The 17,801-nt window shown below is 46.2% G+C and overlaps 1 protein-coding gene across 2 annotated transcripts in view; it reads left to right on the top strand.

Moving 5' to 3' along the window:
- Window positions 1-17,801, top strand: part of MPI (mannose phosphate isomerase) — a 127,274-nt gene that overhangs the window by 48,390 nt on the left and 61,083 nt on the right. For both annotated transcript variants that reach the window (XM_078685123.1, XM_078685124.1), the window contains exons 2-3: window positions 6,264-6,391; window positions 8,118-8,318. In XM_078685123.1, the coding sequence (XP_078541249.1) occupies window positions 6,264-6,391; window positions 8,118-8,318 (329 nt within the window). The remainder of the gene's footprint in view (window positions 1-6,263; window positions 6,392-8,117; window positions 8,319-17,801) is intronic.

The following is a 17,801-nucleotide window of genomic DNA, read 5'->3' as shown; positions in this document are numbered from 1 at the left end:
TGATAAAAACATACATGAAGGAATGCACAACCAGCTTCAGAGAGATATAGAGGTCACAAATACAATTTATCAACACAGTTTACTAAACAGATCATTGCGGGATTTAAGGCCATATGTAACGGATGCCTAGTGTTTTACATGATGCTGTGTACTTGTGAGCTATGAAAACCAGTGGGGATTGCGCTAATGGGAGATGGAAAACAGGGCACATGGTAAGGGGGTACAGCCAATGGTTCAGAGACTACATGGTAGTAGGTCAGATATCCAAGGGTGGTCCTCCATTGAGCACTATCCTTCTACCTTAGTGACCGTTCCCGTTTCCTTCTCCTTTTCTTTAGGAACAGCTCAGTCAATTTGTTGTTCACAGTAGGTCAGAAGGTGTCAGGGCTTTTGTGGTCACAGTACTATTCCACTCATCGATGGTGTTCAGGCCGTGATTGACAGAATCACAAAGAGTCATCCATTTGCATTCAGCCTTATTCAACAGGCTTCTGATGTCACCTCCTCTGATACGCAATGACGGTTTCTCAATCACTTGCCACCTCATGTCTGTGACCCATACTGGTAGGCTTTAAATGTAAAGAGTGATTCATCTGGAGAAACAAAGGTGCAGATTTAAGTTTTCATGCGACGCAGCGCATTAACCAAAGTTGCTGTGCGGTGTTGTGTGAAAAGGAGCTAGCACAACAGTGCCATCTCTACTGAGACATGGTGCTGTGGCTCTTTCCCCTAGCACTAGCTTACCTTAGGCTGCCTTGCGCCAACACGCCATAGTAAAATGGTGTGTACATGATATCAAGCATTTGTTTGGTACTTGAATGGTACGATTCCAGTACATAATTCTGTGCTTTGACAAGGTTAAACATTTTACCACTTTGTATATGTGCTTCGAGGAGGAGTCATTTTTTGAAGTAAATCTCTTTCTACCAAAGATAGTAGATAGGGTTTAACATAAAAATACATGGATGTTTGCATGCGATCATCCATGTACCTGAAACAGTACGCCCCCTTGACATAAAGGACAAAGTAGAGAATAGTGCTACTGCATGTTACTTTAACGCTATTTTCCAACTCAATTTGAGATTTTCTCTTGAAGTAAATCCCCAAAACACTTTGTGGCCGGTTTGTGTCACTTTTGTGATAAAATCCGGCACATAGTATTATTAAATCTGCCCCATGACCTTAGGATATGAAACATAACACAGTGGTTGGGGTTGTCTATACTAATGAAAATGTATTACTACCCAAAGGAATCCTTTTTTTAGCAACCATAGAATTACGAAAGATTAAGAAATAAGCAAACGGGTTCTAAACTTGTGCCTTGTAGTTAGCATGCAGCATTTTGATGCCAATTCATAGTTCACTGTGCTATATTAGAAATATGGTATCTTATGAAGCACAAGTAACAGAAAGATTTCTCACAAAAGCAGTAACCCACTGAGCTACTTACAGAAAATACAGATCTGTGATATATATGCCACACTCGTGCTGTATAGCAGGAACATTAACTCTGTATGCTACTTTTGCATGAGTCAGAACTATCTCTTAAACAAATCACAGATCTCTCCATCAAATACATTAATCACCATAGCATGCTGTTGTTGTTATCCCCTGAAAAAACGCAGCACACACACAGATTTCCTCAGGCCGCTCTAAACTAAAGCCTGTTATTCAAACGGTGCCCCCTTGAACTTGGCACCATTCACTCTGCCCTAAAATTGGAGCTGCTCTATCACTGCATTTGATGCATTAAATCCTTGAAAAGAATGGTAGTCCCCTGTCACTATGATGGTGTGCATGCTGTACCCCTCCCTGTTACAGACTAAATCTAGAGCCTCTAATTGTAAAACGTCCGGGGCTGAGTCAATGCACTCACACAGCAGTAAAGTATGGAATGATTATAAATCAGGAAACCAGGATCAACGGCAAAGGTACCCGAGGCACGCATCATGGTAGCCTAAGAAAAGCAAGATTCCGGAGTGTCACATAAAGAAGAGGTCTCTAGTATGAGAGGCAATTTTAAATGAGGGAGGCAAACCTCTGAGGGCATGTGTGAATTTGTGGTCCCAATGGCCTGTGTCAGACCTTGAAGTGCTATTTCAATCCTTCCTTTCTTCTGTTTAGACTGCTGCAATGGCATGTATGTGAAGCTCCCCTTACGTCTGACTCAGAACCTTGCGTCTCCGATACCAAGACAAGTATCTTGCTTCATGCCAGTAGTTCCCACTTTACATACCATGCACCAATCCTTGTTGCCTTGGCATCATGCTGTAGGCTTTGTAACATCCTAGGTAGGCATGCAGTCTGCCATGTGTAGTTCTCGCCATGTGTTGTCTTTAGAATTTAGTTAATTTGAAGGGGGACTTAGAAGTCGCCCATTGCTTACTATGGTTGGCCTTTATGGTAACTCTCATTTGCTTGTTTATTATTTGTTACATTCTGCAGGCTACCTTCTTATTTGTGTGTTTGTCTGTCCCCTGGAGCATGGTGGCATTTCTTTGCCATTCCACTGCTCTCTATTTTGGGTGCCTCTTTTCTTTTTTAACCACTCTGAGAGAGTGCACGTGTTTTTTAGCTGTCTCCCTAGCATACTTGCCCATCCTCCCTTCGTTCTTGAAGTGAGCTCCCTAGCCCACCCAACCTTCTGTTGTCCATGGGATTGCCCTCACCTCTCCAGCCCACCCCCTGTTGTCCATGAACTTGTCCCTACTCACTTGAACGTACCCTCTGTTGTCCATGGACTTGCCTAAGCCCCTCAAGCCCATCCTCTGTTGTCCGTAGGCTTGTCACCAGCACCTCCCACCCACCTTCCATTGTCTGTGGGCATCTCCTGTCTTCCTTCCCCCACCAACCCTCCTTCTCCCCGTGTTGCCTAGGGAGCCCACAGCGATAAAATTAAAAAAATGCTATCACACAGCCAGTGCTGATGCGCTTTAAAAAGAAAACGCATTAGCGATAGCACTTTTTGATTTTTATTTATTACTTTTAGCCATGCTGCTCTACAGCGTGGCTACAAAACATTGCCAAAGCCAATAACTCTCAAAAGCGAGACTAAGTGGCTTTGTCAATGATTGTTTCCAAGTGTCGATACATGACCTACTACTTCCTTCTGATATTTTTGATCTTGCTTAAACAAATGTTGGTGTATTTTACAGCAAAAAATAGTGAATTGAAGACTTGCATGTGTAAGCCCTGCCATCATTGCTCACTTTTCTTATTGACCCTTATAGGTCAATCAATCAATCAATCAATCAATCAATCAAGACATTTGTTAAGCGGGCTACATACCCTTGAAGGTCTCAAGTCGCTGGGGGGGTGGGAGGGGAGGAAGGAGGGGGGTGGGGGGTGCTGCTCCTGATCGAAGATCCAGGTCTTGAGGAGTCTTCTGAAGGCCAATAGGTCCTGGGACTGCCGTAAGTTGGTGGGGAGGGTGTTCCAGGTCTTGGCGGCAAGGTGGGAGAAGGATCTGCCGCCGGCAGTCGTTCTTCAGATGCGGGGGACGGTGGCGAGACCAGCGGAGCTTGTGGATAGGGGTGTAGAAGCTCAATCGTCTGTTGAGGTACGCTGGGCCGGCGTTGTTGAGGGCTTTTCATGCGTTGATAAGGAGCTTGAAGGTTATCCTCTTGTTGACGGGGAGCCAGTGTTCGTCTCTCAGGTGGGGTGTGATGCGGTTGCGGCGGGGGATGTCGAGGATCAGTCGGTCTGGATGCATTGCAGACGTCTCAGGAGCTTGGTTGATGTTCCTGCGTAGAGGGCGTTTCCGTAGTCCAGCCTGCTGGAGACGAGGGCCTGGGTGACGGTTCTTCTTGTTTCGGTGGGGATCCACTTGAAGATCCTACAGAGCATTCGTAGGATCTTGAAACAGGATGAGGAGACGGCGTTGTCCGGTCTATTCATGGAGATGGTGGAGTCGAGGATGACCCCCAGGTTGCGTGCGTTGTCAGTGGGTGTCGGGGCTGTTCCCAGTGAAGTCTGCCACCAGGAGTCGTCCCAGTCTGAAGGGGTGGACCCGAGGATGAGGACCTCTGTCTTGTCCGAGTTCAGCTTCAGTCGGCTGTTCCTCATCCATTCGGCGACGGCCTTCATTCCTTCATGGAGGTTGGTTTTGGCTTTGTGGGGGTCTTTGGTGAGGGAGATGATCAGCTGAGTGTCGTCGGTGTAGGAGATGATGTTGAGGTTGCGACGTGGGCGAGGGGTGTCATGTAGATGTTGAACAGCGTTGGGCTGAGGGAAGAGCCCTGGGATACATCGCAGATGATCTCGGTGGTGGTGGAGCGGAAGGGTGGGAGTTCTGCCGGAGAGGAAGGATGTGGTCCAGTCCAGGGCCTTCTCTTGGATTCTGGCGTGGTGTTCGTAGTGTGCGGTGGCAGACTGTGTCGAAGCTGGCTGACAGGACCAGGAGGATGAGGGCTGCTGTTTCTCCATTGTCAAGCAGGGTCCTGATGTCGTCGGTGGCGGCGATGAGGGCGGTTTTGGTGCTGTGGTTGTGGTTGTGAAGTCAGACTGGGATGGGTCCAGGATGTTGTTGTCCTCGAGGTAGTGGGTCAGTTGTTTGTTGACTATTTTCTCGGTGACCTTCGCCGGGAACGGGAACAGGGAGATGGGACAGAAGTTCTTGAGGTCCTTGGGGTCCGCCTTGGGCTTCTTGAGTAAGGCGTTGATCTCGGCGTGCTTCCAGCTCTCCAGGAAGATTGCTGTCTCGTAGGAGATGTTGATGGCTTTCCGGAGATGGGGGGCGATGATTGTGCTGGCTTTGTTGAAGACGTGGTGTGGGCATGGGTCAGACGGGGATCCAGAGTGGACTGTGTTCATGATTTTGATGGTGTCATCGTCGTTGACGTTGGACCATACGATCAGGCGGCTGGGGGACGCGTGGGTGGAGGTCTCGGTGGTTGGCGGGGAGGTCGTGGCGTTGAAGAGGTCTGCGATCTTTCGGTGGAAGTAGGTGGCCAGTGAGTCGCACAGGTCCTGTGAAGGGGGGATGTCGTTGATGTTGGAGCTGGGGTTGGAGACTTCCTTCACGATGCTGAAGAGCTCTTTGCTGTTGTGTGCGTTGTTGTCCAGGCGGTCCTTTAATGCGGTCCTTTTGGCGGTTCTGATGAGTTGATGGTGTCTGCGGGTGGCGTTCTTGAGGGCTGTGTAGTTGTCTGGTGATCGGTCGCGGAGCCAGTTCTTCTCCAGTTTCCGGCACGCATGTTTGGAGGATTGGAGGTCTTCAGTGAACTAGGTGGCTTTCTTGCTGGTGTGGCTATTGGTGGGTGTTTTGAGCGCGGCGAGAGTGTTGGCACAGTCTTTGATCCACTGTTGAAGGTTGAGGGCGGCGGTGTAGGGTTCGGTGGGGTCGGCTGGTGGGCTCTGGGCGAGGGTGGTAGCTAGCTGTTCTTAGGTGATTTTGCCCCAGGAGCGACGAGGCGTCTGTTGGGTGCGGTGGTGCTTGGTGGGCTTCCTGAAAGTGAAATGGACGCAGTGGTGGTCGGTCCAGTGGGGTTCGGTGCTGTGGTTGAAAACGTGGGGGCTTGCGCAGAAGATGGGGTCTAGCGTGTGACCGGTGGCGTGGGTGGGTGTTGTCACAAGCTGTCTGAGTCTAAGGTTGGTGAGGTTTTCGATCAGGGTGGTGGAGTTGGTGTCGATGTTGTTCTCAAGATGGAAGTTCAGGTCTCCGAGGAGGATGTAGTCTGTGGAGGCGAGGGTGTGGATGCTGATAAGGTCGGCGATGGATTCGCTGAACTGTGGTCTGGGTCCAGGGGGTCTGTAGATAAGGGTTCCTCTGAGGGTGCTGTTGGGGTCGGTGTGAATCTGGAAGTGCAGGTGTTCGGCGGTGCTGAGGGTGTCCCCTTATGCATCAGTGGCTCTTACATGTGGTGGGCGCCAGTGGTTGTTTAGAATGCCGGAAATGGCAAACACATCAAGTCCTGGTGTCTTGGACTTGCCGTTTACTCTTCCGTAATGTAAATTATCTTGTAAATAGAGAGCCAAGCCTGATTTTTTTCCAAGCTGAAACCTGTACACATTAGTGACCCAGGTTGGCTTCATGCTCCAGTTAGATTATGTTCTTTGATATTTCATGAATACACAAAAGCCAGAGTTGTGTACCTTGGACTGGCATTGAAAGTAGTAAAACTGGTAACGTGGACACATCCACTGGGTTTATGTTTACTGGTGGACTTGTTTCAACAATCCGGCATGCTGCTATGTGTCTGGGGGTTTGGGTTTGTCAACAGCTGGTGCCTAAGGATGATGTGTAATCTTGTGTGTTTTCACAGTATTCCCCCTCTCCTGTGCTGTGCAGAACTATGCTTGGGGGAAGATTGGACTTGACAGTGAGGTGGCCAAACTCTTGGCCAGCAGTGACCCTCTGGTGCAGATTAACACAAAGTTACCCTATGCAGAGGTAAGTGGCTGTTCTTTCTATCTTGTAGATTTTAAAGGAGGTTTAGATGTAAAGTTTAGCAATAAGCGATGCCTCTTTGTAAAGATAGCCAGAGTTTTCAAATGTTGTCTTTGCAAAGTGCAGGGAATAACTTGCAAAATGTGCAAATTCTTTCCTTAGTGTAACATCTTTCTTCCTGGCCTCTCTATGGCTTTCTGTGGGAGATTTTCATGGTGATGTAGAAAATCACTACTTCGTGTGTGGGCGTTCAGTTCAGCAAGATGAGAGAGTTTTTTCCTGTTTCATAATCTGATTTTGAGCAATGTTAATAACATACTGGAAGCAAGTTTAAATAAACGAGGAGTTTGATGAATGGCTCACTACATTGTTTTACCAGGGATTGCGAGAATGCAGTAATTTACTACTGTTCAAGTAAAAAGGCATCTACCCCATCACTGTAATTAATTACCATAAAATGGTGGTGTGTCATAACCTTATTATGGGGGCAGTAACTATACATGGTAAAAGAAGTATAACTTTTGGTGGACCTCAGTGGCCCACAACACTTTAGTTGAGCAAGGTACCTAAAATGTTGGCTTCCCGAAATGTTGATCACTTTTCCTCCATCTAATTCTTGTGGCTTAGTCCCTTCGGCTAAAAATGATGCCTCCTATAAGGTTGACTTTTGACCTGCTGGCCAAACCTCCTCTCTCACCTTTTGATTTAATTATAGTGCGTTCAGTTGACTCAAATAGGACTGTTGTGACATAAAATACCAATGCCTTAGAATGACATGGCCGGCATGCAATTGGAAAGTTTTTTATATGTGGGATGTCCGATGTGTATGCATGCTGCTGCGGTGACAGTGTGCAGGCATGCCCCTGAAAGCAACAGAGTGAGCTGGTTTGCCTCAAACTGGAGAGGGATGCCAGGACTGAGCTGCTGACGGGTACGATTTCTACTAATTTTAGGCTTAAATAGGTCTGCAGTGTTGATGTATCATTGTATATGGTAAGTTTCTATTCACACTACCCTCTCACTCCTAAATTAAATTTTATGTGATGAGGCATACATGTGCATTTAATCTCTTGATATTAATGACAGAGATGGCATCAACATCCGCTCACAGTGTAGAATGCCCTACCACTTATTCCCACAATATCCGGAGATCTCTTTGAGTTGATAAATTCCACCATAGTCATTATTTTGCGTCATGCCTCAATATCAAGTTTCTACTTCTTTTGTTGTTTGTCATTCTTAGACTGTTGTGTACTTATGCTGTTCTTATGCGCTAGAATAGTGGGATGGGAGTTTCTATAGTGTGTTATTTCTGTGTTGATCACCTCCTGCACACCCGTGGGTTCCTCTTTGTAACTCCCTGCTCCCACTTTGACACTCCAACTTTTCAATGCTTTTTCCCAGGAAGTGTTGTTTTTCTCTCCACCTGTTCAAATGCTGACCTAGAAGATTATACCCAATATTGTCTCGAAACTCTTGACACTTGTGCAGATATCTGCACTGTATTTACTGGGAATGTTTGTTTGGTCTATGCATTTGAACAGTTGTGAAGCGCTTCGAATCCCCTCGGTCTGGCTAGCACTATATAAAACTTCATAATAATAATAATCATTGTTCTAAGATCTGAAAGCTATGCTGCTTGCCCCGAATGTTCCGACACATTTCTCTCTGACCGCATTCTATTTCTATAATATTTCTTATGTGTCTCCTGATCTCTTCGAATCTTCAGCTCTGGATGGGAACTCACCCCAAAGGTGATGCCATCATTGTGGACAACAGGATTTCCCAGAAGACACTGGGGCAATGGATTGATGATCATCCAGAGTGCCTAGGGTCAACGGTCAAGGATTCATTCCATGGTCAGCTACCGTTCCTCTTCAAAGTATTGTCGGTCAACATCGCTCTGTCCATTCAAGCGCATCCCAACAAGGTAAGGCATAGACTACTTGGATAGGAGGTGGGTGAAGGGACGGCATATAAAATGTACATTAAAATCCTTAAAAACTGTTCTGAAATAGGTTCACACTTCTTTATTTTTTCTTTTACACAAGTGTCTGTATTATTTGATTCTCTGTTTAGGAATCCATGGAGGTAAAGCTTTAGCTCCCTGACTAGGAAGTTCATGATAGAGCTCATAAAATCTCATTATAGAGTAAAAAGAACTGACTGTTTACATAGGCACATTAGTGACATGTATTCTATATTATTTTGCAGACTTCTCACCCTTTATAATTTCCCCTAGTAGTTTTGCAGTTTTGCTCAAAAGGTAGGTATGTTAACTACATTGAACAATTCACACTTTGACCTTTTTTTATTACTCACTTTGGTAACTGTGCACCTTTTAATTCAAAAATGGAGCTGCAGTCATCTTCGCTGAAGACCTAGAGGCCATTGGGAAGGGAACTTATCACTGAGCTACAGTAAATATCTCATTGATTAACCCCAATTTACCTTATTAAGGACTCTACAAGATAGCTGGAAGAGGTTCCCCATCTTATGAATCATAGATGCTCTAACACCAATTTCCCACCAAAGATGTCTCGGAGCAGCTCCTTCACTTACCCTCTTGTTCCTCAACAAGAACCCGTATTATGGTATTGGAAAATAAATCTCACTAGCTTATCTGCATACTCCAATTGAAGGAGGTTGAGCTGAAAGGCTTTCTCCTTGCTTATTTTCTTACCTTCACATAATGAAATCACTTCTCAATTGAGTGCATCTACCCAGCAGAAATACGTCTACCAAGATCCTTACCGGTAAACATTACAACTCACTCTTGTGCCTATTCACATACTAACAAACAAAATAAATTTTGAGGTAAGGTATCCTTTGCAGGAAAGGATTTTAACTTTTTCTTATTTATTATTTTATAGCTCAGTACTCCACCAATTTAGAAAGAGGAACACATTTATTGGAGACAACCATGTCCTCACTGGGCTTTAGGCAACTGGTAGAAGCTCCTACACACATAAAGGGACACATCCTTGATCTTATTTGGACTTTAGATCCTAAGGTGTCTCTTTTGGACATTCTACCTTGCATTTGGTCGGACCACCACCTGGTCTATTGTGATATCCCTATTGATGCTAAGCTGACACAACCACCCTCTAAAATGAAGAAAGTCCGTCAATGGAGGAAAGTTGATTTACAAACTTTAACGGATACCCTTTCAGAATTTGTTCAACCAACGGCCCTTAATGGCAATTTAGACCCGGAGAGGCTACAAAAAGCTAAAGGAGCATGAAGGGGGGCCCCATGGTTTACACCGCCTTTGAGGGAACATAAAAAGAAGCTCCGTCATTTAGAAAGAAACTGGAGGAGAACAAAAGATGAAGGGTCTCGAGAGCAGTATAAAAATTCGCTCAACTCATACAAAAAACTCATTCTGGCTACTAAAGCAAAATATTACGAAACCCGTATAAACCAGGCTGAGAATGTTCAGAAAGAAACATTCAAAATATTAACAGAGCTGAGCAAAAAACCTGAAAACACTGAATCAACAATTAGTTATAATATGTTTCAAGACTACTTTCTGGAGAAGGTGGAAACCATTCTCTGTGATATTAGGAATGGTACTGTGACTGGATCTATCATGTCACAGGATGTCCAGACCCCTTCGGAAGTCCTTATTTCAAAGTTTCCATTGATAGATCCGGTGAGTCTTGAGCAACTTATGAGCAAAACTAAATCAGGCTCTCCGGCAGATCCATGCACCCCTAGTGTCTTCCGTTTGGCACGCCCTATTCTAGAAGATCACATCATCTCCCTTCTGAACAACTCATTGGAAACAGGGCTGTTACCAGCCAGTTTCAAGGAAGCACAAGTGAAGCCTCTGATAAAGAAGCCAGGAGCCGACCCCACTATTTTGAAAAACGATAGGCCCATTTCCCAACTCCCGTTCTTGTCCAAAATCTTAGAACAACATGTGCTGAAGTCCCTGGCCTCGTCTCTGGAGTCACACCATCTCCTCCAGGAACGTCAGGCAGGGTTTCGTGCACACCACAGCACCGAGTTGGTGATGCTCTCGGTGCTGGATGAGCTTAGAGGGATGGCTGACAGCAAGAAACCGAGCGCCCTGATACTTTTAGATCTATCAGCGGCGTTCGATACTGTCAGCCATGCCCTGCTCTTGGATAGATTGGCCAATTTCGGGATTCGGGATACGGCCTTTCAGTGGCTTCAATCCTTCCTGTCGGGAAGGACACAGCGGATTCAGCTGGGGGACGGCATATCGGAGGTGGGTAACTTGATGTGCGGAATCCCACAGGGTTCCGCACTATCCCCATTATTGTTTAATCTTTATCTACAACCACTGATTAACTCCCTGGCCAATATGGGTTGCCGTGTGTTTAATTACGCTGACGACACCCAGCTGCTACTTAGCATAGACAATACGGTTTCCGCGCAGAAATACGCGCAGGATATTCTCAGATATGCAGTCCGTTGGATGACTGCAAATCTGTTGAAAATTAATCCTGAAAAAACTGAGGTTCTAGTGGTCTCGACTATAAGTTCCCCCTGGAGTGATCTATATTGGCCCCAGGAATTAGGTCCCACCCCAATACTATGTGACAAGGTGAAAAGTCTTGGGATTAAGATTGACTGCGAACTGTCAATGGCCAGCCAGATTTCCTCCGTTGTGGGGACTTGCACTGGTCTAATTAGGCAGTTGCGTAAGTTAGTTCCTCTTCTCTCCCCGTCCATGCTTCGCACGGTAGTCTCTGCTACAATCATCTCGAGGCTGGACTACGGGAATGCTCTCTATTTAGGTCTGCCGAAAATCTTGACCAATAGATTGCAAGTTGTCCTAAATGATGCGGCACGACTCATCTTCAGGCTCCCGAGAAGATCCCACGCCTCTCCTTTGTTACAGAGCCTTCATTGGCTGCCTATTAGGCAAAGGGCAGAGTTCAAAAGCTTATGCACGGCCCATAAGGCAATCTATGGGCAAGCACCTGCCTATATTAAAGAACGGTTGGAGGTGTATAAACCTGAACGAAGGCTGAGGTCTTCTGATGCTCAGCTGTTAGTTTGCGCACGGTTTAAACTAGCAACAAAGGGTGGGAGATCCTTCTCTGTTTTAACTCCTCAAATCTGGAACAGACTACCCGAGTCCCTTCGCAAAGAAGGCAATCTTCTGCGTTTTAGGAAATCGTTAAAAACACTTCTATTCAGGGAGACTTTGGGTTCAATTTAGTCCGCATTGTGTTACTGGTCTTTCTGATCTGCTAATAGTTGTTCTGTCCTTCGGTCATGAGCGCCTTGAGACCTGCCGGTGAGTTGGCGCTATATAAACCGAAGCTAACAATAACAATTTCTCACCTTAGTAACAATGTGTGTATTCTCTATTTTAAGTCAACTTCATCATGCAGTGCAAGCGTCCTAACTTCAGTCACACAAACCAGAAATTGGGACTATCTAGAAATGGCGATACCGACAGATACTATTGGATGTGCTAGACCCTATGAGCATGTCATGTTACTGTCCAAAGCCATACATGACCAATGGGCCCCTCATTCTTTCGCAGAAGTTAAGTCTTTCCCTAAAAGGCATTCTTTGACCATTATCCTTAGAAAACAGAAAAATATGTGGCTTAGTAGGAGGAAGTGTCTTAAGATGATTTCTATTTTGCTCACAGTCACGTCATGGCCACAGAGCATCAGCCTCATAGAAAATTAGGTTAGTCCAAACTTGTGCTTGCCCTGAAACTCTGAACATTTCATCCACGGAAACCATATTTTTTTATAGAAACTTATAGTACAGTCTGGTTATAAAAAAAGGAGAAAGAGGGCAATAACGAGTGATCATATTATAACTGTGTCTTGGTAACAGAAGCCAGCATTAAACATAGTGAAGGGGCAGAGATGGGAATATACAGTTCCCAGCCATGGTTTTAAATAGTTGTGGCTCTCCCTTCAAACGTTTTGGTGTGAAACGTTGGCGACAGTTACAGCAGAGGAATTTCAATATCTTACCAATTCTTCTAGACTGGATTTCGATAGACTGTTCTTATCCCTGCTGAGACACCTGTTGGGGTAAAATACATTCCAAATCTGATCTATTAGTAGTGAGGCAATTCTCAACTTCAGCACCTCAACAGAAGAGAGTTGTATTGGTTCAGAAGGGGTGATATGAATTCTGTAAGCCCCGCTTAAACCTCTTTCTATGGGTGCCATATATTACAAAAGAAATGAATCAAAATGAAAGCATTAATAAAAAGACTCATTATGATTGACAATAGCGCAATTCTTTTTATAAACCATTACACAAAGCACCTTTGTTAACATTTGTGGATGCGAAGTTTTTCAGGTCAGTTACCGGAATTAGCCCTGCAATCTCATAGGACCTAAGCAATAAATATTGCCACCATTTACCCCACATCTTGGAGTACTTTTGAGGGCAGCTCTTGCAGTATTGGTGGGTTCCTCTAGTTTCGCACAGCAGTCCGTGCCTGCACGCCATTCAGATAGAGTGGGTAAAGCTGCAATCTTCCATTTGCAGGAGAGATCTCCTTTGGCCACGATTTTAGCCATGCCAATCAGGTAACAGTCTCCGCTACTGTCCCCCACTTCGTAGAACCCCAAGTAAGGCTTGTGTTGGTGGGATGTCAGCTTAACGGCCCGATACTTGAGTGAGGGCCTCCATGATCTGGTGCTAGTATGTCACAGTCGGGGGGTATTGCCAGGTCACATAGAAGAAGTCTGCATCAGGACATAAACAGCGGAGGCAGTTGGGGGCGAGGAGTTTTACTGCGTGCCAGAGTCATCACGGGTGAGGTATGTCATATTTAAGTAGTTCATCTGTATGAGCCTGACAGGCAGTGGAGGATGTGAGGTTCAAACGCACCAGACTCCAGTCTAGATCATACCCAGGCCCAATACATTATCGCATTTTTGTTTTAGAGAGGGAAACCCGTTAGGTTGTTGAGGACTACTGCACAGTAAATTTGGGATATGCTTCCTTTCTCTAATTTTCCCGTCTGCAGCTTGACTTCAAGCGGCGATTTGGGCTTGGGACGTCCCACTAGTTGGTCTGCTTTGAATGCACTCCGAACATGTCGCATTTGTAGATATATGTGGAATTGGGTCTGATTTTGCAAGTCATGAAATTAACAGATGTTATTCCCTTGAAGATATCACCCAGGTCCACTATCCTAATCTGTCCAATTTGACTAAGCCAGTAAGTCGTGCAGTGTGTGAAAGGTGCCTCCTTTGCCATAAAGGGGTTTTCTGTGTTGGGGATTTGTCCCACCCCATTGCCCGTGGAGCTGTGAGCCAGCACATAAAGATCACTCTGGTGGCTATGGGGAGTCATCGTGGGATTGGGTTATCATATAGCATTCCCATCACTTAGTGTTAGTCCAGGAGTGAAAGTTCTGCCCGGTATGCCTGATCATCCCACCCCTGTGTCAGCCAGTCGTTGGTAACTGATCCGTTCTGTAATAAAGTTTGAGGTCAGCCATGCCCATCACACTGTCATATACTGTGTGCCTGGATTTCCTCAGCGCTTTTTGGGTGTTGATGGTTGGACCTTAAAAAGGACAAGCCACAGATGAGCGGTCTCGAATCGAGCGATTTGGAATAGGTAGTGTTAAATTCTGAAAAGGGTATAAATCACGCAGAAGAATCATTATTTTGAAGAGTGCGACCATGCCCAATACATGGAGTGTCAACAACGCCCAATGTTGCTGGTCTGTTTTTACAGTCGTGAGTGCAGTCATGTTGAGACTCCGGTGAGACCAAAGTCACAGGAGACCTGGTCTCCCCACCTATTTAGAGCTTGTACGTTGGATAGATACAGGGGTGTGCCATGTTGTCTGTGGGACGATCCCCTCTGAGCAGGACCAGCATAGATGTATTCTAGTGAACCCGGAGGCCCGAGGCCTCTTCATACAGGTCCTGTAGTTCAATACATTGCAGGCCCTTGTGGATGCAAGGGGAACAGTAGTATATTGTCTTCCTAGAGTGCTATTCGTTCTTTAGTACCTTCCTCCCACCACCACCCATGTCTTTTGGGAGTCACAACGCACCAGCCAGGCAAAGGGCTCAATCACCAGAACTAGAAGGAATGGAGTGAGTAAGCATCCCTGTCTGGTTTCCATATGAATAGGGAAAGAGTCTGATAATATTCCAAATATTCCATTAATCAGCATCTGTGCTTGGGGCTGTGAGTAAAGCAGTCCAATATATCTAGGTATTCTATGTCCCAGTACTATTTTTCCCAGAACCTAGGACAGGAAGGATCAAGCCACCGAGTTGAAAGCTTTTTTCAAAGTCAAGGAGTAGGAGGGCGAAGAGGTCTTCTAGTTCTCTAATTTGGGTGATAGCCACATGCACTCGCCTTATGCAGTGATGCGTGCCCCGGCAGGATATGCTTCCACACTTATCTGGATTGACCAATTTGTTCAGTACCCGCCTGAGCTTGTTGACAGGGAGCTTGGCAAGTATATTTTCCTTTGCATTGATTAAGGATATGGGTCCATATGAGGTACATTGATTTGGAGACTAATCTAGGTTAGGGATACCCACAATATCGGCCATATCTATCTCTGTGGGTAATCTACTGTTCGCTGCTTCCGTGTATAGATTAAGTAGGTGTGTGAGCTCAAGGATGTAAATTTGTGATAGTGCTCCAGCGGAGAGCCGTCCTGACCAGGTGACCTACCAGAGTTAATCTTATGTATTGCCACATCTATCTCCTCTGCCGTAAGCGACGTGTTGAGACCGATCCTGTCTGCAGTGCAGAGCAGTGTAAGTGGAATGTCCTCAAGTATGGACTTCTGCTGCTCATCTGCGGAACATGGATGTTGTGCTTAACGTGGGCTGTAGTATGCGGTTAATACCGCTGCGATTTAAGAGAACCTACTCGTTGCGGAGCTAAATGTGCCCATTATCTCAGTGATGATCCGTGAGGGCATGCCTCTGATGGCCAGCCAGTATAGCAACTTCCCAGACTTCTCACCATGTTCATAGGCTTTTTGCATCGAGGCTCTCCAGCAATGGTGGTCATTGTCCTTGACCAACTGTCAAGGTTCCTCTTGGCCAGGGCCAATTGACAGCTGATGGTGTCAGCCGGTCGTCTAATGTATTGTTTCTCTAATTGTAAGGTGCTGGTTGGAAGCGCTGTCATTTCATGCATTCTCTCTTCTCTGGTGCAACGGGTATAGTCTTTGGCTATCCCACTGATGGAGGCCTTGCTCGCTGCCCACAACTGCCTGGCGTATCCACTGTACCTTGGTTAATTTCAAGATAGGTTTGTATTCCAGTGGAGAGGAACTCTATACCTTTCTTGTCCGCAAGGTACCAGGCATGGAGGCTTCGAATTAGTCTCGAGGTGCCTGTTTCTCATCCCAGGGCTGCCACAATCGGGGAGTGATCGGTGATACCTCTGGGGTAAATATTAACACCATTGACTCTTAACACGTGGTTGCTAGGAACAATATGAAGTGTATACAAAAGAGTGATTTGTGAACTGCGGATATATGGGTATATTCCATGCCATGGGGGTACCAAATCCTACAACTATCTCAATGGCCCAGGGAGTCCATCCAGTTTCTAAGTCTCTTGGTCCTTGCCAGTTATGTTATGTTATTCGTTTTGTAAAGCGCACAGCTGCCCCAGCAAAGGGGCGTCCTGGCGCTACCACATGAGGAAACGATAACAATGTAAGCCAGCCTAAGAGGAATTGATAGGTAAAAACTAGGGTGAAGGGAACAAGAAGGTCTTAATTGCCTTTCTGAAGGATGACAGACAATCGATAGCGCGGATATGTACCGGGAGGGAATTCTATAGCTTAGGCGCAAGGTATCGGAAGGCCCGACCACCTGTCCTGCAAGGCCTGATTCTAGGCACCGTCGCTAAGTATAGCTCTGCTGAGCGAAGAGGTTGCAAAGGAACATAGTGTGAGATCAGGTTACTCAGCAAGGCCAGGCTAGCGCATTTCAGAATTTTAAAAGAAAGTGTCTTGTAATGAATGCGTCTGTCAATGGGGAGCCAATGCAATTTTCGGATAGTGCTGGAAGCTGAGCAAAAACGTGGCAGACCCTCCAAAGCTCTAGCTGCAGCATTTTGAACGCGTTGCATTCTTGTAATTTCTGCCTTATTCGCCCCCAGGAGAAGGGAATTTGAATAATCAAGACGTGAGATGATGGTAGCTTGCACGATGAGTTGGCGAACCGAGGGGGCAAAGAATTTTAGAATGGGTCTTATGCCTCGCAAAGTGCCAAAACATGAGGCGGCTAACTGCTTGGTATAAGCCTGAAAGGAAAGGGAAGAATCCATCATGACCCCCAGGTTCTTCACTACATTTTTTGGGGAGGTAATTGTTCCCAGGGCTGCCGGCCACCACTGATCGTTCCATAGATTGACGTGCTTACCCAACAACAAAACCTCAGTTTTCCCGGCATTTAGCTGTAGACAATTGGCCACTGCCGTCATGCCGTCTTTGAATTTGGAGGCGGAGGGGGAAGAACCGTCCGCCAAGGTGACCACTAGCTGCGTGTCGTCAGCATAAGAGACAATCGTAAGGTCCCACAGCTTGGCGACCACAGCTAGAGGCTGGACGTATATGTTGAAGAGCAGTGGGCTCAAGGCCGAGCCCGGGGGCACCCCTTGACCAATGGCATGGGTCTGAGAAGTGTAAGGGGGTATTGAGACTCTGAATGATCTATTAGTCAGGAATGAGAGAAGCCAATCTAAGGCTATGCCTTCTATCCCTGCTTCCTCGAGTATCTGGAGTAGAATCTCTTGGGACACCGTGTCAAAGGCTGCGCTGAGATCTAGCAAAATCAGCGCCGCACTTTGACCTCCGTCCACGAGCGATCGTAGTTGCTCGATGGTGGCCAGAAGGGCCGTTTCTGTACTATGACCCGTTCGGAACCCATTCTGAGAAGGGTCTAGGATACAGTTATTATTCACGAACTGGGTTAGTACGTTGTTAACGCGAGCTTCCGTGATTTTTGCCACCCAGGGTAAAAGAGATATTGGCCGGAAATTATCCGGTTTATTGGGATCTGCATTGGGCTTTTTTAGAATTGGCGACACCTAGGCACGCTTCCAGGGGGTCGGAACAATCCCAGATAAGAGAGAACTGTTAATTATATTACAGAGAGGCTCTCTGAAGATGGAAAGGGAATCCTTAAATTGAGATGGTTCCAAGGGATCCAAGGGGGAGCCCGACTTAATTTTACCACTGAGCCGAGTAAATTCGGCCTCCAAGAGGGGCGGATTAGACGTCAGGAAGACCCTAGGTTCCACTCTAGGCCTAACGTAGGTAGGGGGTGTGCAGGGATCAGGAAAGGATAAATAGATAGTACGCATGAGGAGCCAAGCTCGCGATCGTAATGGTCGCTCTGTAGCTCGGCTCTGTCAGCCTTCCGGCCTGACTCGCAAATCCTGCCATATATCCTGCCCCG

The sequence above is a fragment of the Lissotriton helveticus genome, chromosome 3_2 (genome assembly GCF_964261635.1).
Source record: "Lissotriton helveticus chromosome 3_2, aLisHel1.1, whole genome shotgun sequence".
Taxonomy (NCBI): domain Eukaryota; kingdom Metazoa; phylum Chordata; class Amphibia; order Caudata; family Salamandridae; genus Lissotriton; species Lissotriton helveticus.
Note: the sequence above shows the minus strand (reverse complement) of the source record. Positions and strands in the feature narration are given on the sequence as shown.